Source organism: Pogonomyrmex barbatus, unplaced genomic scaffold (assembly GCF_055798465.1).
Source record: "Pogonomyrmex barbatus isolate J1 unplaced genomic scaffold, ASM5579846v1 scaffold6, whole genome shotgun sequence".
Classification (NCBI taxonomy): Eukaryota; Metazoa; Arthropoda; class Insecta; order Hymenoptera; family Formicidae; genus Pogonomyrmex; species Pogonomyrmex barbatus.
In genome coordinates this window covers 2,705,573-2,727,670 of record NW_028297160.1, presented here as the reverse complement: position 1 = coordinate 2,727,670, position 22,098 = coordinate 2,705,573, and the positions used below count along the sequence as shown (strand labels likewise).

The 22,098-nt window shown below is 33.6% G+C and overlaps 2 protein-coding genes across 3 annotated transcripts; both read right to left on the bottom strand.

Annotated features, from left to right (window-relative positions):
• Positions 1–52: 52 nt before the first annotated feature.
• On the bottom strand, positions 53–15,757 carry LOC105427917 (uncharacterized). Of its 2 annotated transcripts, none has more exons than XM_011639910.3 (7): positions 15,080–15,757; positions 11,298–11,441; positions 10,652–10,813; positions 10,173–10,349; positions 8,530–8,787; positions 5,019–5,275; positions 53–4,698 (listed from the first exon to the last, which is right to left on the bottom strand). In XM_011639910.3, the coding sequence occupies exons 1-7, from the start codon at positions 15,351–15,353 to the stop codon at positions 4,462–4,464; spliced, it is 1,509 nt and encodes a 502-aa protein (XP_011638212.2). In that variant the 5' UTR covers positions 15,354–15,757; the 3' UTR covers positions 53–4,461. The 2 variants fall into 2 exon arrangements, with proteins under 2 accessions (XP_011638212.2, XP_011638213.2); XM_011639911.3 differs by having other exon boundaries at positions 8,647–8,787.
• Positions 15,758–16,489: 732 nt separating this feature from the next.
• Positions 16,490–21,360, bottom strand: LOC105427916 (uncharacterized). The gene is made up of 7 exons (XM_011639909.3): positions 21,106–21,360; positions 20,902–20,947; positions 19,771–20,709; positions 18,121–18,755; positions 17,856–18,016; positions 17,254–17,400; positions 16,490–16,915 (listed from the first exon to the last, which is right to left on the bottom strand). Exons 1-7 carry the CDS (start codon positions 21,252–21,254, stop codon positions 16,845–16,847), a joined length of 2,148 nt encoding a protein of 715 aa, XP_011638211.2. The 5' UTR covers positions 21,255–21,360; the 3' UTR covers positions 16,490–16,844.
• Positions 21,361–22,098: the final 738 nt, after the last annotated feature.

The following is a 22,098-nucleotide window of genomic DNA, read 5'->3' as shown; positions in this document are numbered from 1 at the left end:
TCTCAGAAATATTTCAACCTCAAGAAGAAATAATCACATGTCCACGTGTGTGTACTTATATCGAAAAACGAGCTTTATTTGGCCCAACGACTATATTACAATCTTATGATACAGTAAACATTTAAAACCGGGATAAAACGATAACGTTGTACATCGACTTTTGTAAATCAGGCGGCAAGTCGAGTATCGAGTACATTCGGAGAAATGCAGGCTGTGTATGTGAGATATAAGTTCATATTCTTCTCTTCGTCTTCTGCCTTAATGATAATAGATCGATCGACTGCGAACGAGCCTAATAACCAGGTGCGATCGTTGTCGAACACAATACGTATAAGTAATCTTACTTCTCTGTCGCGTGTACATGAATTTTGCGTGTAAGTACGTAATGTATGCCTATGCAGTGTTTACGCTATGCAGCGCTTGAAAACATCCTTCAACGCTTTTTGTTCGTCGTACATTTTTTTTTTCCTCATTTATTATTTACTCGGGAAAGGCAGCGTAAATTATCCGAACACGAGAATGTTGATATATGTTCTCTATAATAATAGATTTGCGTCTTTCCGACGCGCGTAATCTCCGATTTTCCGTAAATTTCCATTACGAATGTGCGATCGCGTGTATACATGATATATAACGTTCTCTTAATGTTTTTACATTATTAGGTTTTACATTTTACGCAAGTCTAGCGACCACCAAGATTGCATTTGCAAGGCTTGTGACACAATGTCAAAACGCATTACGACTGATTACTCTTATTTACAATTAATATCCGCAAATGATTGTGGAATATAAACACAATGGAAAAGATCTCACGGAGCTTCCTCGAGTCGCCATTTCAATTTTTAAATGTCGTGAGATATTTCAAAAATCAAATTTCTTTAAAAAAAAAAAAAAACTACAACTTTGATCTAAAAATACAATACGTGTTGCATGAAAACGTGATTCAATTAACTTAATCAAATTTTCAAATAATCATTAACAAAGTAGAAGTTCTCACACACAATCGAATTCTTTGTTTGTATCAAGTGTGTATTCTCCGTCTCGTATCAAGTATAAACGAAGAGAGATACGGTGATTTAATCGTAACAAATTTCCTACGATGTATTGCAATGCCTACCACATATAGATATTCTGCTGCATTTGTCTAAAGGTATAAAAGGTACTGTGTACATATTTGACGAATGAGTAAGTCATCCCTTTTGGTCATGTCTAAAAACAAGTCAACGGAACGCTCGCGTTGGGAGGGAAAAAAGAATCATCGCCCGATGTTACACGCCGTCCCAATTAGCAAAGCGAAATAACAGGACTGCAATAGCAGCAATGCGGCGTAACTCTCGTAGCTTTTACAATCGCATTATCATTTTTTTTTTTTTTTTTTTTACGTCCAGACAGGAGATTATGTCTCTGTGTCACTTTACGCAAGGATACAGAAATATGTATTTAGCCTCGATCCATTCGAGATTTTCCCTCCAACAGCCTTTCTATCGAGCTGTCATTTTTCCAATGAGAAATTTAGTACGACACAATGACCAAACTTCTTTGACCAAACGGAATAGGATTTGTTGATATGTAAATGTACTCTGTCGAATCATTTTCATGAACTTCCTGATCATGTGAATTTTATGCAATTTGATTTAAACAAATGTGATTGTATGATGATTATCTGCAATCACTGAAGAGACATCAAAACGAGAGATTTTTAATTCGATCGAATCTTTTATATAACAGTACAGTTTATCTTGATAATATAGTTACTGCTTTCTGATATAATTTGTCTTGATGAACTTCATAATCGGTATTATACTTTGAAGTAAATATGATTATATTCGTATCGTGAGAATTATAAAAGGAGAATTTTATCATGTATATTTCATAGTAATGTTGTGTCAAGCGAATCAATGCTTTTATACTTATTTTTTGATATGCAATTATACAGCGACATAATTTGATATGTGAATTATACCATTGGATCAAACTTTTTTAATCAAAATAACTGACCTTGATTGATGAGAATCGATATTGTTTATTTCTGGTTGAAATTGATTTCTCTAAAAATGACATTTGCTGAACTTTGCAAGATCATATATTTATGTAATTTAAAAAATGTTTGAATAAGATAACTGTCTCAGTTGTAAATTATTTAAGATTGTTAACTATGATTTTTTATGTGTCAAAAAAAGAATATAAAAAGTCAAATATATATCTTACATAATAATCTTCTAAACTTTTACCTATCAAAGTTTATTGAAAAAATGACTTTTAATCGTATAACAAGATAATTATTTGAAGTTTAATGAACGTCTACTGGCCTAGTAAATCATTCATAAACTTTTTGTCTGAATATTATATATATATATATATATATATATATATATATATAATATAATATAAAATATACTATAAATATTATAAATATAATATAAAGTATATCTCTTCTTTTGCAAAAAATACAAATTTCCACTCAACTAATATATATATATACTAATATATATGGTTTTTCTTACTATTTTTGCTAAATATTAAACAATAAACATTAATAATTCTTCTTTTAAATTTTTTGTAATATTAGAATAAAAGATATGATATCTTACTGATAAACGACATGATAGTTATTGTAGTTCGAATACAAACAATATGAAAGTGCGTAGCGACAAGTCGTGTAGCAACAATCACGTGTAGTCGAAAATTTATGAAATTGCGAAGTTTTTTGAAAGATCGCGAAAATCATGATCGATCTTTCGAAAGACTATGAAAACGCTAAAAAATCGTCTTCTGATCAGTCTTCCGAATGATTGCGAAAATGCAAAATCACGGAAGTCACAAATGTGTTCGGCCATCAACTGCGCGCATTTAATTAAGACATAGCAATTTAATTGATTTACTTTACTGAGGTGTCAAAGCCCCGACTGAATTCCAAAAACGCGCTCTATATAAACCATTATTGACGGTAAATGAAGTCATTGCTGGAGTCAAGACTATACCAAAGTCAATATCTAAGTCAAGATCATGGTATCTGTTCGAGACATTCGTCAAAGTTATTATAATTAAAGTATTGTGAGTTAAGTGTCAAATATAAATTCGATATGATTAAATATATAAGTATTTTTTATAAAAAGATATATTTAAAATAACTAGAAAAACTCGATATTTCTCGATATTTGTTCTTTGAGTCCTAACTCTTAAAGTGACATGTTTATTTCCGTTGGAAATTATTTTGTTGTACTATGTATACAACATAATAATTTCTAACAATATATAATGACAATAATAATATGTAAGATATATATAATAATATAATAATAAGTATAATAATAAAATATAATAATAATAGTATATAATGAGTGTATAAGTGTTTCTCCTTTAATAATTTAATTCTTTAATAAACTAATTTAAAAAATAAAAGTGACTTATTACTGGGACACTTAACTTATCAAAGAAATTTCTTTATTTAGCCGGTATTTACGATTTCCTAGTTTTTTATTGTTTTAAAGCATTGAAACGCTTTTTTTCTCTCAATTTATTTTGAAATATTCCATCCAATTTCGAATTCTTGCACATTAAGCGTAAATGCATTCTTCTCGCACTCAAATATAGATACAAGCACTTCATACAATATTTTTATCAGTACCTATCAAGACATTCAAAAGAGAAGAATTGTTATTCTTCCATGACACTGCTTAATTAATGCTGATATTAAACTTTGTCCTTTCTTTTCAGTCGCATTCGTAAATGCTTATCTGTACAAGTGCAAGTATCGAGTAAAAATACGTTATGTCTCCCTTCTAACTCGTTTAAGTACACTTGTGCCCAAGTACATTCATTCAGAAAGTGTCTCGTATTTGTATTAATACTTTGTCCACATTATAAAGCCAGCTATGGAGTCATCGATTTTCAATATTGTGTTATGCGAAAAAAAACGAAGTTAAATTAAAAATTTCTTAATTACGGATTAATTTGGATTAAATATATATTAATTATTATTAGTTTATATATTGTAATATTTTAAATTGAAAAATAAATGTATAATAATTTTAATATAATAAATATAATAAATCTAAATTTGCATTTATATTTTTTAAGATAAAATCAAAATATAAATAAAGGAAGAGAGAGAGAGAGAGAGAGAGAGAGAGAGAGAGAGAGAGAGACTTAGAAAATTGTGAAAATTTCATATAATTAATATCTAGGGAGAAAACCATTCTTCGCACATAAATGTTTCTGTGTTGCAAGAATTGACTTTTTAACGTGGACAAAATATGGATTTAGATTATTCTCGGTATTTATGCATTTATCTCTATTGATATCAGAGTATTTTATCGCAAGTCTTGCCGCGTCTTTTACATACGGATCTCCAACTTGATACCGTTGGAGCGTTCTTGCAAATACAATAAAAAGATCGTTAATAAATTGAGAGTCCATCGATTTTGTCATACTTGACGACGTTGTCATACTTGACGAAGACTACACTTGAAAAATGTCATCGGAAGCCCGTGGTGCAACGCTCGTGCCGAAAACAGACGTCGTTGGCGTTGCTATAGGCGCAGTCTCGCCTATGCGGGTTGTGCTTACGTTGGAAGTGGTTATCGCCGTTGTTAATGTCGTCGTCGTCGTCGTCGTCGTCGTCGTCGTCGTCGTCATCATTGTCATGGTCGTCGTCATTGGGATGATGTCCGATACGTTTGATGTCGTCGGTACCTGCTGTAAATGTAATCAACTCTTGCAATTCTTAAAACTCGATCACCAATCGATTCATTTTTCAATACTAATTACCAAAGGAACAGTGCAGTCTACCCTCAAAGATTTTCAAGGATATGACGAATTGACAGATAAATATACAGTGTGACAGAAATTCAACAGTGTCGCAATATGCTTTTCAATGTTAGACATACATCAGCATTCAAATCGTAAAATGCGAATGATAAGTCCAGTAATAAAGCTCATTTATTTCCTCAGCGTTGAATCACCGCTGATGATGATAAACGATGACAGATGTTGGCATCTCGTCAGAGATGACTTACCTCGTTGTAAAAGTCTTCCTTCCCCTCTTCGACCGAAGGCAGCAATTCGTCTGTGGAATGGGGAGTCCTAGGGCTAGGCGTCGGTACCACCTGTTGCTGCTGTTGCTGCAATTGCTCCCGCTGCTTCGCCAGTCGGAGCTCCTGAAGCGCTTGGCGCTGTTCCTTCTCATTTCTCTCCTTTTCGAGCCGACGCGCGCTGTAGCTACGTGACGAGGACGTAGAACTGTGAACCGACGCTAAGCTCGGACGACGGGAACCTATGCGAAAAGAAAAACTACGTCATAAAAAGATCAATTGTATCCTATAACAATCCTACTTTCTAGGAGAAATGTAATGCCAGAAGAAATGTAATATTAAGAGAGAGAGGGGGAGAGAGAAAGAGACAGGGAAAAAAAGAAAGTAAAAAATTTGATACATTATAGCAGGTAATCTCTAAGTCAAGCTAAAATTGTATCTAAAATTGTATCTAGTATCTAAAATTGTATCTAAAATTGTAATTGTAATTTCTAAGTGCGAGATAATAAATATTCTTGCGATACCTTCAATGGCGCGATAAATAGTTGATGAAGCGGTGGGAGTGGAAGCTTATTAGGTTGTGCTTATTAAGTTGTGCTATAAATTGAGTAAACAAAAATGTGAATAAACATGAGAATGAAAGTAAAAATAACAGTGCATTCATATGAAAGTAAATGATGACAGTAGAGATACGATTGTACAGGTCAATTAGTTACTAAAGAAGTATGCGTTTTTTTATATTTCTCGAAACAAAAAACTTATGATTATATCTCTTAGATACATGCTAATTTTATAAAAAAAAAAAAAAGACACTAGACTTGCTACAAAGTATTTCTGCTGCAATTGTGTAGTACGTAACATGTAAAATGATAATTCATGCATGACAAGTTTAGTTGAACATAAAAAAATAGCATCGCAGACATTAAAAATGTTTGATTAAAAAATTAACATCATAAATAATTTACAAATTAGTATAAATAAAAATAAGATCAAGAACGAGTGATTCTGATATAATTTTAAAGACATAGATTACAGATAAGTATTATAAATATGTATATTTGTGTATGATATAAAAAAATCGGTTTCGAATATTTGTTCAGTCTTCATCAACCATATTATGGTAATATGATCAATAATAAATAAATTAAAAATATATATAAAGATAGTAGAAATTAAAAATAAACAAACATATAGGAACAAACATATTACATATTACATATTACAGGTAAAACATATCGTTATAGTGATATATTAGCTTTTATTAAGAAATATATGTGTTCATTTATAATACTCAAATTGACATCACAAACTTGCTCGTTCTTGATCTTACATTTACATTTGATTGAAATATGATCCGTTCTCGAAGTTATTGTTACAAATTAATGAAAATAAATTTTATAAAAATTTTATAAATTTTATACTAATTTTATATAAATTTTACTCTGCGTATATGTATGTGTGAACACATATTCGATTCAGATTTAAAAAGATACATAATTTTACTTGAAGTAATATTGAAACGCCTGTGAGTATAAAATGTTCATATAATCTTTATCGAGGTTGCGTCATTACGATGATATACGTTCACATATCTGAAAAGCAAATTTTTGACGTAAAGAAAATATGTAAGTTAGCAAAACAAAGTGTTCTAAAAATATCGTATACATTATCTTGGTATATAAAGATCCAGTTTTTCCGTAACAGAAAATCAAGACTAAATATTCTGTTTTTATTCTTTTATTTTATTTCTTTATTTCGTTATTAATTTTAGGATGTTATTTTAATTTTATAAAATAAATAAGCTATAACTTGCTCAAGCAATCTACCGAAAAACTGGTTCTTGATTGTACATGTCGAAGCGATAGTATATATTTATGCGTGCGTGCGTGCGTGCGTGCGTGCGTGTGTGTGTGGTGTGTGTGGCGTGTGGTGTGGGTGTGTAAATGTGCGTGTGCAGCGAGCTAGCTAGTGCGTAAGGATTTCGTGTCTCTCTCTACATCTTACCAGAAAAGATTTGCTTGTAAACGAGCAACGAAATCGGCCGCTGCCATCTTGCTATCTCGTAACACAACATTTGTTGCATTTTAATGTTTTTTTTTCTATAAATGCAGATTTTCTGTCTGAATTTCTTGAGATATTATTTTATACATACGTATATAACAAATTATTTGTTAATTATTTTTTCTGAGACGTCGGCAGCCAAGAAAGCACACTTTAATTTCTCAGCTTTAGAGAGAGAAGGAAAGAACGTCACGCGAATCATAATAATATATTCATGTACATATATGTATATGCGACTGGCAACCAAAGATAGAGTAGAAAAAAATTAATACAATTCGTAATTGTGTTACGATGATATAAGAACAACTTAATGTAATTAATAACAACAATTAGCAATTATCCAAAGATGAATTTTTTTTCGAATTCAGATAATATTGTTTTGAAACAAACACTAAAATTGTCCAACGAATAAAACGCATTACGGACGAAATTATGAAAAGAGCCGGGATTTCGAATGGAACACGGATATCTAAAACAGCTATCGACAACAGCTAGTTACCATGATGGGTGCAGTCTACTTGATGTCACAAATGCTTCAAAGCACTTTTTGATTAGCCAATTCATAAGATTCTTTGCTTTAATTGATCAATCAAACACTTCGAGGCATTTGTAGCACCAAATGGACTGCACCCCATGTAACAGCAATAGCGACAATAATATGAAGCGTCGTTGCTACTCATCATCAATCCCTCACCATAAATAATTGCTTCCTTTCACAATTATTATAACGTTGCCAGCACAAGAAGCGTATTGCGTTGGCGAAGATAGAGGAAATGTAAAAGATAAATGGAGAGATACGTATGAAGAGAGATAGAAATAGAGAGAGGAAGAAAGTGATAGATAACAGAGATAACAGAGATAACAGAGATAGTGACACACAGCGACAGCGAAGAAACATGAATCTGTCATTGTCAGGATAACACTCGTGTGAATAGTGCTAATGATACCGACAAAACAATGCTCCTCGAACAAAGGCAGGCGTATTCTTTGTTTCATGTTAGCGTTTGTGTCGCTTCACGAATCGCGTAATCGCAAACCGAATTTCACGAAGCTCACTCGATACCGATCGATAAGCAAGGATACGGAGTGAAATGTCAAAGAGAGGTATGGGGGCGTATTCATACGTATATACGGTAGGACGTGAGACACCCAGAGAGCGAGACAGAGACAGAAAGACAGAGAGAGAGAGAGAGAGAGAGAGAGAGAGAGAGAGAGAGGGAGAGAGAGAGAGAGAGAGAGAGAGAGAGAGAGAGAGAGAGAGAGAGAGAGAGAGAGAGAGAGAGAGAGAGAGAGAGAGAGAGAGAGAGAGAGAGAGAGAGAGAGAGAGAGAGAGAGAGAGAGAGAGAGAGAGAGAGAGAGAGAGAGAGAGAGAGAGAGAGAGAGAGAGAGAGAGAGAGAGAAGGACAGAAATAGAGAGATGTCGTTGGTCGTCTACCGAGGCCGTCAGTCGATCCCTCGGCTACGTCACTAAGGGTACGTCGGTGCTTGTTGTCGTTCTTGGTCGCCTGGAGGTGGCACGATATAAGCAAGATAGCGGCGGCCCTGGCCGCACCTGCTCTGGACGCTGGTACCAGGGGTCCGCGGCTGCCGCCGCTGCTCGGCCTCCTGGTGAACGCGCAGTTCAGGGGCCCGGCGCTGCTGCTCCGCTGGCTCGATCGCGAGGACGGCCGTCCGTGCAACGTCAGCGGTATGCCTGCGAAATTTATCTTCGGACAATTATTTGTGCATACGAGAATCGTACGTCGCTATCCGCGCGACATACCGTCGCGTGTCATACTCTTTTTTAGCCTTCTTCGCTACTCGTGATGGACATCTCGTTTGACCTTTCGAATGAGATATCCCGACAAGTCGATTGTCCGACTTTTCGAACGAGATATTTCTGATACCGTCGACATTTACTATATGTCGAATATATGTTACGTACTCCGATATATAACAATATATGGTCTAGCGCGATTCAATGTTTTTTTTTTTCGATATCAGACATGGTTATGTAAAAAGAATAAAATTGCGAAAAAACCATTATCATTTGAAGCGAAAATAAGGACGGAAATAAATGTTCACATCGATATCATTTTTGTCCAATGAAATCTTTAGAAACTATTGTTATTGCATGAAAGAAGTTGTGCTTAACTAAGGAAGAGACGTATCATATTAGTTTTAGATGAAGGATATCATTAACTCTTCCCACACTTTATATTTTTTTTAAGTTATCTGCTAAAATCTCATTTTCTTGCTGCATTTGGTTTTAAAGTACAGTTTGATGTGTGACGTCGTAACGTAACGAAGTCAGACGAGAATAGATATCTCTCTTCGGAATATACTATGCGTCGTATCGATATATAGATACCTTTTATTGATTTTGTAGAAACAAAAGTAGATTCTTCATGAAAAGGAACGATTATTATCGTAGTATTTGATATAAGAATACATTGAACAATGCACTTTTGGGAGAATTATAAAAATAAATAATTCGTTTGCATTTTGCTTAAAATAGCAATCGCAAATTATAATTTCTATTTGTATAATTATAAATTGTGATTCTCTCATTTCTTTAAAAATAGAAACGTTATTTTTTTAACGTTAATTATGAATTTCTGAGAGAAATATTAATTTCATATAATTATTTACCAATATCAACCAATATTTACCAATATTTACCAATATTGATTTCACCAATATCCACTTTTTAACTAGAATAAATATTTTTAACCTGAAAGAGAAAATTGAAATATTACGCAAAATTGTAATTATATTCATAAAAATAGTCCACTCTTTAACTTTTAATTAAAAATAATATTATTATTAAAATAATAAAATAATATTATTATTATATTAATTATAACAGGCAGTGTAAACTTTACTTTTCTCCATTTGAAAACAATGATTTACAACAATTTAATGAGTATATTTTTAATTTTAGCGTAAATTTCAATTATAATGAAATTTATATAAACGGAGTAAGTGCTCGCGATTAACGTCTCACTCTGAAGCTAAGCTTCTTTTCGTAATTCCTATCTACAATTCTTCTAATGCGATCTCTTCTTAGAACATCGGAATTAATTGGTCATTACTTACCCGTATCACTGGAAAACAGCATGGGTGGCGCATGATTGGCATTGGCGTAATGCCGCGGCCTTGAATACCTCGCCCGGCTGAATAGTTTGAGCACGAAGCATATCATTGCCGTAAAGATGGCTATCCCCGATGCTATGCAGAGTAGAGTCGGAAGGTCTGTAGTTATCAGCACCAGATCTATCGGGCCAGATTACGATGAATTAAAAGAAGAGATGGCGCGATGGCTCGTCGCGGATCGATATCAAAATATATTTCCTCAAGCCTTGCCCCAATAACCATGAAATTTATTTTAATGCTTGTAATAATTAACGGGTATATCAAACGTTGTAGAGTGACTAATTTTAAAAAGTAATTGATTATAATTAATGTCGAGAGATGAAATTTTTAATTTCTAAGTCTCGCAATTGGATTGTAAAAGCCTAGAAATCTCGAATAGATAAGATTAAAATAATAAATATTAAGGATAATAAATAATGTACCCTCGGCGCAAAAAACCTTCTTGTTAGGCCTGGATAGAGCAACCCTGTGATATCCCTCCTCGCAATCGCATACCGCATTGTGTTGAATCTGCGTGCACGTCGAATGTTGATCCGCGAAAGTGCATGTCGCACGATAAAAGCACTGCTCTCCGAGTTTTTTGGCTGAAAGTAATAATCGATAGTTTTGCATATTGAGGAACGTATCTTTTATTTAATAGGAAGTTAATCAAAGTTCCATTTGTTTAAATATATGAGAGATTCTCAATCTTTTCTTAAATCATCGACAGAACTCTTTCTTCCAATTCAGAAAGTTTTTACATCTCCATATTGTATCTGTAAATGTGCGCTTATGAATGCTTGTTAATTCGTCATTTCTAAATTGCTTACATTTTTAGCGTAATATCAGGTAACATTTATGAATATAACTTCATGATTTTAGAAATTCATTTACGGATCTCGCACTTTGCGTTCGCACTTTTGTGTAAATAAAACGAGTGCACAAAGTCTTTTCATGCCACCGTACTTCATTCAGGCCATCAGGAACGCGCGAACATTTATTTTCACCGACCGTTACCATGGAAATTATGATATTGGAATGACCTACTTGTTAGGCATAAGGGGTAACTAGTCGCTAGCTTTTACATACGTTTGGCACATCCCTTGGTAGGCCCGAGACGAACGGGATAGAACTTTTCGCACTCGCAGAGGCCAGTGATTGAATCACAGAACACGTGCTGTAGCTCGGGATTGCACACGACGTCGCAAGGCGAGCCCAAATATCGTCCTTTTTCTGCAAAAAGTCACGTAAATATTTAAAATTTTGCTTCAAATGTCGTTAAATGGCACTTTGATACGCGGCAAATAATGACCGTTTTAGCTTTCATTAATTAAAATGACTACTAAAACCGAGATTTTAATATTTTCATTTTTTCTTGCCATTATAAAATTATTACGGCTTATGCCGTATATATTTAAAACAGTATACAATTTTTTTTTATTATGGGAGAAATTGTGAATGATCTATCTTTAATTACAATATATAATACAAATTTAATTTCTTTTGTTTTAACCTAAAAACATTTAAATATTTCTGCATCGACATCTCAGCAGCAGAAACAAAAAATTTATACAGTGTTGTGTATTTTTATTAACAAATGCTTGCTATATTGACATTTTGATAACTCCGTCACAATGATAACTCCGTCGCGATGAAAATGTGAGTTTTGAAACAACGCAGGTCCTAGGTTCTACGATTTATTAATTCAATTGCGGAACTTAGATACAATCGATTAGCAGTGCACCAACTTATTTATTGTGGATTCTACCAGGCTATTGTAAGCACACTATATTCTCTATTTCTCTGTTGGTTTCGCAGCAGTAGGTCAAGCGATAATTGCTAACTCCCTTGGCAAGCTTTCAAACTGCAATGCAGCGATAATGTGTGAACAATCATAAATTTCCTATAACCGAAACACATTCCCCAAAACACAAGCTAATACATTCACCTTATAAGTTTCAGTTAGACAAATAAATTTTATTATTACAAATTATATCTTTTTTGAGATATGAAAAGATTAATTCTTATCTCACAAATAAATATATCTTGAATCAAAAATCACAAAGTTTCTACTTGAACTTCAGTATTTTTTTACTTTATTAAAACTTTGTTCTCTACATTACAATAATATATATTTATCTATCTGTATTTTAGATATATGGATATCTTTATTTGTCACTCGCTTACGACGCGTTTCTTCCCGAGTTGCATTATTCGGATCAACGCGTAAATCACTTATTTAATGACAATGACAGTCGTGTGTGATAAATGTGCCTCCCGTCATTTAGCAGCTCGCACAGACGAGTATGCAAATGCAGAGATTTCAATATTACAGAACTCATTGTTTTCTGGATAATAGCGTCCGCGCGACATAGTTTGCGTGTCGTTTCACGATCATCGCGTACTCCTTCAGTTTTGCGTTTCGCCGTTAGAAATGCGCGGCCTCGACTGGATTTCTTTAGCAGGCCGCGTTTAATTTCGTACTGATTAAAGTTCATTGCACGTACGCGTTACGGCTACGTCGCGTGCGCGTTATCGCGCTCGCGTCGAGCGAAAATTTAGATTCGCGTGATTTACGGATAGTTCAACGGAAAGTTTTAATAACGCTTGATGGATCGGCGCGCGTGCAACTATATTAAGTATAATTAAGAAATTATGCGTTCAAGTCATTAAAATTTTCTTGGCTTATATTAATTAAGCGGAAGCCGTCGAAAGTTTCGCAAAATGTATCAAGCCAGACAAACAAGTATTTTAATAATCGAATAAACATGTATCCCTTGTTAAAACATTACCCGTATGTAATAAATATATTTTTACTATCTGGAAAACGACTCTTGTAATTTTGCAATTAACAAGTTTGAAGCGAAAGCTTGTCGTCCTTTTTTGCAATTTATGTAAGATTAATTAAACGGCTAAGTTTTACTTTTCATGTTAATTCCGTTCCGTTCGATTGCATCTTTCTAATCGAGAAGATTCACACCATGAATAAAAGATCAAGGAAATGCAGATCGACGATGCGCAATTCTTTCGTTAAGTTTTATCCTCGTGGGAAATTCTGTTTTCGAAAGAGAACGAACACAGGCACTTATACAATGCAAGTGTCACACGCGGACCTGGAGAACGGAGCTTGCGGCATCCATTAAAATCAATACCGGGCGACATGCTTGGCGCGAAAATCAAGAAAATTTCTCTTTGGTTAACGCGTGCGCTAAAGTCAATTGCTAGAAATACTTCCTGCTTTCTTTAGAAACATAAGAATAGCACGTTCGATGTTTTAATGTAAAATTGCAAAAAGATAAAAAGAAATAAACAGATAAGAAGAGCACAACGAAATGAACCTGTGTTAAAAAATGTAAAGTCTTCATTAAAGGAATAGAAGATGTGTATGACACAGCAATTTAAATTTCATAAACCAAATAAAAATTAATAGGATTTTTAGAAGTAGAATAATAATTGTAATAATTGACTTAATCGTTTGTCACGGCCATTTTGTAAAAAATATTCTTTTTATTACAATTTAGTATTTAAAAAAATTAATTTTACAAAAATAACTTATGTTTTACGATTTAAAAAAACTAATATCATTATTTTTATATCAAATTAATAGATTTATTAATTTTGACGTACAAATTATGTTTAAATAATCAATTGTTAATTTAATTATAGTCAAGAATATATTCGGAAACAAAGGTGCTTTAATGGATGAACATTCTTCAGGAAAATGTTTGCCCATTGTGAAGCAGACACGGGCAAGAAAAACCTTGAGAAATATATATTATCATCTTCGTTCGATCGTTATTGTCTTATGTGAAAATAGAGCAGTCTCCGTTTAGGATAAACATATTTCGATGACTAATTACATTAATTATAAAGTCAATTAAATAATGATATTTGCTTCATTTATTATTTTGCATGCTTATTTTTATAATGTATCTTTTTTAAGCGTTTGTTTAGTTTTCTTCTGATTTTACCAACACATTTCCTTAAACAATTTTTTTATTGTAATTTGCCTTCTAAAATAATTTCCAAGCGTTTAATTAGTATAATTTATAGTTTTAAAAAAATTAGATATTACTTTCTTATTATTTTATCAGTTCATATTTATATTTATGTCATAATTTCTCATATAATCTAGGAATCTTTAAGCTTAAGTGAAACAAAAAGATTTATTATTTTTCAATTATTATTTTTTAGATATTTTTTTACAATACACTGTTTTTTACAATTTAATAGACATCTAAAGAAAGATTGAAGAGCAGGAAATAAAAGAATATATTTAACGATAATCTAATTAGAAGTTTCACTCATATTATATGATAATAAAAAAAAAGAAATATTCAATATATTGTCAGATTATTGATATTATTTATTATATTATTTAAAGAATTATTTTGTGTTTTTTTTTAATATTTCGTAATGGAGATTACATTAAATCTTTTTAATGTTAATTATGCACGTCAACTACTAATTTTTTTTTCAAATTTTAAAAGATATGATAAGTTTATTTATCAATAATGTTATTCTTTAATAAGAACTTAAATGATTTTGTCTTCAGCGACATCATTTAGGTAACGAACTAGCACAAAGATGGTTTTGGCTTCTAGATATTTCTTCCTGAAAACGTTCAATAATTAGCATAAACGATTTTTCCATCTTAGAAATGATAGTCCATTTATCATTTGATGGTTCAGATGGAAATTCAACGATTTGATAGAGATATATTTAGAAGCATTTCTATATTTTCAGAGTATTAAACTGTTTAACGATTTGTCGTTATCGAATTTTAATTTAAGTGCATTGTCATCCCTGTTCAAAGTACAGTTAGTCTCCCGATTATCATTGTATCGCACGAATTGTGCCTCAATACTCACCCGCGGTAATATTACTATCGAAATAATCATCCTCGAGGTCGCCATTGTCGGCGGATATCTCCTCCTCGTAGACCTCGGCGCCGTCGCCGAGGTAGTTGGACTCCACCGCGTCATCATCACCTGCCGACTGTTCTCGAATCCGGCTTGTTATCTGCTTCGGCGTATCGCTGATGCAGGGTGCAGGTATCAGGAAGACGACGAGGCAGATCAGCAGGAGCCAGCAGCAACAGCAGCAGCAGGAGGTCAGTCTCAGGGCGGAGGGAAGCGCGCTCATCGCCCCCGCGGCGCGAATCAACCCCCGAAACCGACCACCGACGGCGCATCGACATCCTTCCCCGTCGCCTGCTCTCCTCACCCTCCCTCCCGCCCGCCCGATCTCCCCGGCGCACCCTCGCGCCGTAGATGCCCCAGGGAGAAGCGCCTTACGTCGCGTTCGTCGCTCGTCCGTCTACCCGCGTCCGTATTTCTTCTACGTGTTGGCGCAATAAACGTTATTATCACTGCGAACCCGCTGCACGAGCGTACCGCTCGATGGCGAGGCTCTACGTAATCCAGCGGCGCGTATTCGTAATCCTGCACGACGAGTATCGCGAGGAAACGCCGAGCCCCGCTTTCGGGACCGCTCGAAACCGCTCCACCTCGTTCACTGAACGATCCTCACACAACGGAGCAGAAGCGAGAACGGACGCGGCTGCAGCTGCGCGCAGCCGCTACTCTGACGCGGCGGGCGTCGCGGCGCCCCGCTTCGTCCTCGCTACGCCGTCGGTCCATGCCACGTCGATCGAGAGCACGGGGTTAGTCGCCGTGGGTTAGTCTCTCTCTCCGGAGAGAGAGCCGGGAAGGTGAATGTATGTATTGTATGTTTCAATAGTTAATCGGTCGGAAGCTGACGCTGGTGTCCTCTTTTGTTTTTTTTTTTCTCTTATCCGCTAAGATTCCTCGTCGCGTCTTCCGGGAAGTCGAGCGCGCGTCGACGGGAAATCTCTTGACGAAATCACCCGGCGCCGCGAGTGAGCGTGTCGAGGTTTGCCGAGTGTTAAGTTACGCCAATTCGCGCCGTAATCGATTCGCATTCGGGGGAGGGAGGAAAAAAATAAAGGCAACGAGAGAGACCAGCATGCCTCTCCTGCCTTCGCTTCGGTTAGAGTTAGGTCTTATCGCGGATTGAAGTTTCGCTGCCTTATCGTCGGCGGACATCTGCTGGTGGCAAGTCTGTAACTGGGGCAGTAATTACAGTCCAAAGGAGGTGACCGATATATTGCGGCTGTACACGCCGAAAATGTCTCGGGAATGTCTCGTTATTGTTGAACAGTGTTAACAGTTTCAATTGCGTCATATGTTATAACTATATAACTTGCGATCGTTGTTAATGATTCACTGCAATGGATACTACAGTGAATTCTAAACGTGTTCGTATTAGATGTAATTTATTTTAACAATTTTATTTTATATAATATTTTCATTATATTAGTGTTATTACTAGTGTTATTAAAATAACATGATATGTTTAAAGTAAATAAAAGTAAAAATATGTTTAAAGACATAATATAAGCTAGGATAAATTTGAATATAAAAATATCATCATTAATTATGATTATTGGCTAAATAAATGTTAGTTATCTAAGTACAGGAGATGTCACAAACAAATATATATCATTTTATTTATTATTTCTATGACCGCTGTTATATTTATTACTATTATAATAACTATTAAAATCTGCTTTTAACAAAACTTATTGTTTTCGTGTTGATGTCTTTTTCAAAGTTACATCTCATTTTCAGGTAATAAAACTTCACTGCAGTAAGATTCTCGTATGAAAATGTTTGCCGATATACCTATCAAAACAAATATATCAAAATAATTAATTATATAAAAAATAATCATATTTAGTGCAACATAAAATATAAGAAAATATTAATTATAAATTTATTGTTTCAATATTTGATATAATGACCAGGGAAATATTTTAAATTTAATATTGTCAAAATGTTAACTTAATGTTTATTTTATCATTCACGTGAAATGATATTTGTTATCATGAGATACGTGAAGCAGGAAGAAGAATGCTGCTTTAATAAGAAATATCTTTGTATTTTTAAAAATATTACGAATTATATAATTATTATTATAAATTATATTATTATAAATATTAGATAAACATTTTGAAAAATACCTGTTAATTTCTTCTTCTGACGTTTGTGATATATTACAAATGCTGCCACTGTCAGACCTATAATCAACAATATAGCGATACTCACAAAAGGCCAAATTATTTTGGTAGTCGAGACTTTATAGTGAGACGTCATGTAACAAGGCAAATCTGAAAAATAAAAGATAGTAAAGACAAAGCCAAGATTCTTAATGAACATAAAAAAATTCAGCAAAAAAAAATTCTAAAATCTTGAATAATATTTACTAAATTTATTATTTATATTAATTACTTAGATAATTTTATATAAAAAAATTAACATAATTTTATTCTGATCTATAATTTCTTGTTATAATTTCTATTTTATTATCGATTTCAAAATTATTATAAACTAATTTGTATAATTAAACAAAGTTATTTTAAATTAAAAATGAAGTATTTAAATTTGTTTATATCATTTAAAATTGTTACATAAATTATTTAAATTTATTCATATTATAGAAAATAATATGTGATAATAAAAAAAAATTTTTAAATACGAATTACAAATTTCCACAAATAATTACTAAAAAATTTTTGTCATTACGAATGAAAAATATATAATTTGTTTACTAAAATGTAAATACCTGTACTAAGTAAGCACCCGACAGAAGTCATATTGTCTTTATCAGAAGGTATCACATAACACAGAGTATCTTTGTTGAGAGAATCATTACACTGGTAACAATTTGGCGCGCTCTTCTGGATTTGCATGATTGTGCTATTTGTATCATTAAGAATCGTGATTCTGTAATTTGCAAATTACGAAATTATGAAATTTGTTTAGTAAATTATTGAACGGTGTTCTTTGCGAGGTCAAGATTGGGAAATTGGCGAATCCATAATATTCACCTGTTGATATCGCCGTGATCGTAGGTCATAATTGTGACACACATGGACGGTTGATCGCAGTCTTCTCCCGTCCATCCGAAATGACACTCGCATTTGTAATCGAGGTTGTGATCGATAACGCATTCGCTGTGTCCACTGCAATTGCGAGTACATGGGGAAATGCAGTGCGGTCCCGAATCATTGTAGACGTTTTGTATGAAATCTTTGTGACAAATGCAACGGTCCGGACTGATGCAGTCACCGTTCTGGCAACCTCTCTTGCAAATTGGCTCGCAAAAGTTCTCGTTTCGTGGTGTGAACCCAGCGTTGCACGTGCAACGATTCGGCTCTGTACAATTGCTATTGATGCATGGTGGAGTGCATGAAGGTACACAACCTTCACCGAATACGTTCTTCACGTAACCGTGATTGCAGACACAACTGCCAGATATGTCGCACCTCTCGTTAACCTTACATGAGAGCGCATTACAAGGACGAAATTCGGTACAAATACGATCGTCTGAATTATTTTGAGGCTCGGTCCACGATGGAAGATAACCATCATTGCAGGTACATACATTTGGCGCAGTGCATTTCCCTTCGATGCACTTGAAGTCACAAATCGGTTCGCAGAAATCCTCATCATCATGTTTCTTCTATTTATTTATTAAACGTCAAATAAGTTCTCTTAAATTAACCGCAATTAAATAAATATATTGTTTATATCTTTTATCTATGTAAGCTTGTTCTCGTATATTACTTGAATAATAATGACAGCTTTACTTCTAGCAACGAAAATCGTGGATATATTGATTACTTTAAATTATGATAATTTTGCGAATATAATTTGTAACTCAAATTTTAAAAAAGAATTTTAAAAAGAAATTTTTAGATGCTCAAAGAGTTTTAAGCCGAGTTAAAAAAAAATTTTTTTCACTTTTATATATTCAAAGCTAAAGTTTACAGCATAATTGCTTTCATATTTAAATAGTATTCTTTATAATAATCTAATATATACAGTCGCTGCAAATAGCTATAAATTAACTAAAATGTCTTTTTATTAATATCAATAAAAAATTAGAGAAGTGATACAAATGCGAAGTAATACAAATTGAATCGAATTGAATCAAATGGGATTTAATTCAATTTGTTTCGGATTTGAATCTCTATAATTCAAATCTAAATTATTAAAAAATTTCGAATTGAAAAGATATAAATCACATATATTAACCATCTTATAAATCATGTTTTTTGTTAAAAAAAAACAATGTCATTTTTTTTAAATAACGTAAGGATGCATTCGCATATGATTTTACAAAAATAATATATTATTAATTAAAAGTTAATTATTTAACAATTCGATTCTATTCAGTTCGATTTGATTCGAAAGAAATTTTGTCGTCTTGATTTAAATTCGAGAAAAGAAATAAGATTCGATTTGATTTGATTTATTGTCAATAATTCTTGATTCGCACATCTTTATAGGAGACATCTTTATAAGAAATATAAGCAAAACATTTAATCGAGGAAAAAGCGTCTCTTTTATAAATATTGAAGCCTCTATTTCGTATAATGAGCATATCTTATGTTGAATATATATTATGAGTATATATTATGTTAAAAATTTCAATAATAATGAATAATATTTATATTTTATATGAATATACTTACTATTAATTTGAGCAACGGATGGAATTCTGAGAAAAAAATCGATATCTTCCTACGATATCCATAAGAACAAATACACGTTTGGTCCGAGGTACATCTTCCATTTGGCTTACAATGCTTCGAACAGAGTGAGTCACATGTGTTAGTCATATTATTAAAAACAAATCCGCTCCGACAAAAGCAATTTCCGGAAATACACAAACCACCGACACATCTACTTTCACACGCTAATTCGCATACATATTTGGAATTCTCACGGAGTTCGTAACCCTCTTTGCATTCACAGATCTCAGGCGTCACGCACGTGCCCATCTGACAGGGCTCGCTGCAGATCGGTTCGCAGAAGCTTTCATTCACCAGTTTGTAGCCTTGGTCGCAGGTACACGTCCCCGGTGACGTACACGTTCCGCCATTGCATGGCTTGTCGCATTTAGGCTTGCAGGTGAATATTGGATCGTATTCGTCCGGTTCGTAGCCGTTCGCGCATTGACAGACGTTAGGAGCCACGCAATGACCGTTCTTGCACGGGACAGCGCAAACGGGCTCGCACATAAACGGGGAGGAGTCGTTGCCGACTCTCCTGTAATTGGAACGGCACGTACACACATTCGGCTCGGCACAGTATCCATAATTCTTCTCACATTCCGTATCACAGTTCGGCCGGCAAGTGAATCCGTCCGAGTCCAGCCAGTAGTTCTCGTTACAACTGCAAAGCTCGGGAGCGAAGCAGGTGCCGTTGATGCAGCCATTCGAGCATACCGGTATGCAGGACTCCTTACCATTCGCGTCAATAGATTTCTCGTATCCTTCGTCGCAGACGCACACATCCGGCTTCTCGCAGGTACCGTCCTCGCATGATTGCGAACAATGCGGCACACATCTCAAACCGGATTCTACGTAACCTTCGCAACATTTATAGTTAACACTCCACCGAACGTGGTACTGTAAAGGTAATTAGCGAATTAATTACTCACACTTGCAGTATGAACAGATGAAAGATAGACAAGTCGTTTGTCAGATAAAAATAAAGAAAATATTAGCATTTTTATTAGCAAAATTACTTCTCGTCTCTTATTTCTTTTTTATTTCTCTTACGAACATTATTGCAAACGTTACTTATATTAGTTTGATTACCTTTTTCGTGGGATGTGGCTCAAAATAGTATATTGCTTCCCGCCGACTGTAATAAAATTAGAAAAATTAATATTTATCTATCTATATATCTAAACGAGTAATTTGCATGATGTTTGAAAACAACCAATTATTTTGGAAGTGGATATGTACATACACGTATAAAGTTCTATTTTTGAAAGAGTATAATAACAAATATAAAAATACCTGACAAGTTCAGTACATATTCCCTCTCTATTATTGTCGAACAGGTAATGTCCGAGTTTAAACTCTGTAGCATTTGCATGCTCTATATTCACTATTAAAAATAATATTTTGACAACTAAAATAACGATAAAACTGTTAAGTAATCCCATGATTCGTTATTTCTATGAAGACGATGCTCTCGCCGTGATATCTAGACTGACTGTTGTAACCCTTTCTGTCTCCATACATATATATTGTCTCATTTATCTTTGCTTTACATGTGTATGCTTTATATGCTTATATACTACAGAATTCTTTTCAAACAGGATGTACACTATCAGAGAGTTACTTAAAGCATATGTATTCGTAGTGTAAAGTTCGTTTTAAAGTATCACTACTGCTCATGTTCAAAGAGTGATCCGAAGCAGGAGTAATAGGAACATTTATTTTAAACTTCTACCTTAAATAAATGCAAATATAAAAAAAATAATGTCATACAACTCTCGGACGAGATTAATGGTGACATTAATATTATTAATTATAATATTATTAATATAGCTATAATAATTAGTAACATTTGACTTAAAATATAAGGACTAAAATAAAAGTTTTACAACATCATGATATATTTTCCGCAATAAAATAATAATGTAGAATATATAAAGTAGATTACTTGTCAAAATACCAATTATTTAGTTCACAAAGATAAACATAAAAGTTTTATGTAAGATGTTCCACAAAGAAATCATCAAACCATTAAATTAAATAGAATTGACCTAAAATTTATTTAAACTTTTGTGCTTAGAATAATTTCCAGGATATCTTCTGGAAATCAGAAACGTGGAAACATTCCGCATTTTAAAGAAAAGGTTTCTCTAGTAATTTCATTATCATATTTTTGATAATATATTTTACATTTATCTATATATTTTGTAAAAAAATATATTTTCTTATAGTAACTTTATAACTATTCAAGAAGACCATAATTGTATATTAGTAACAAGAGTGTTACAA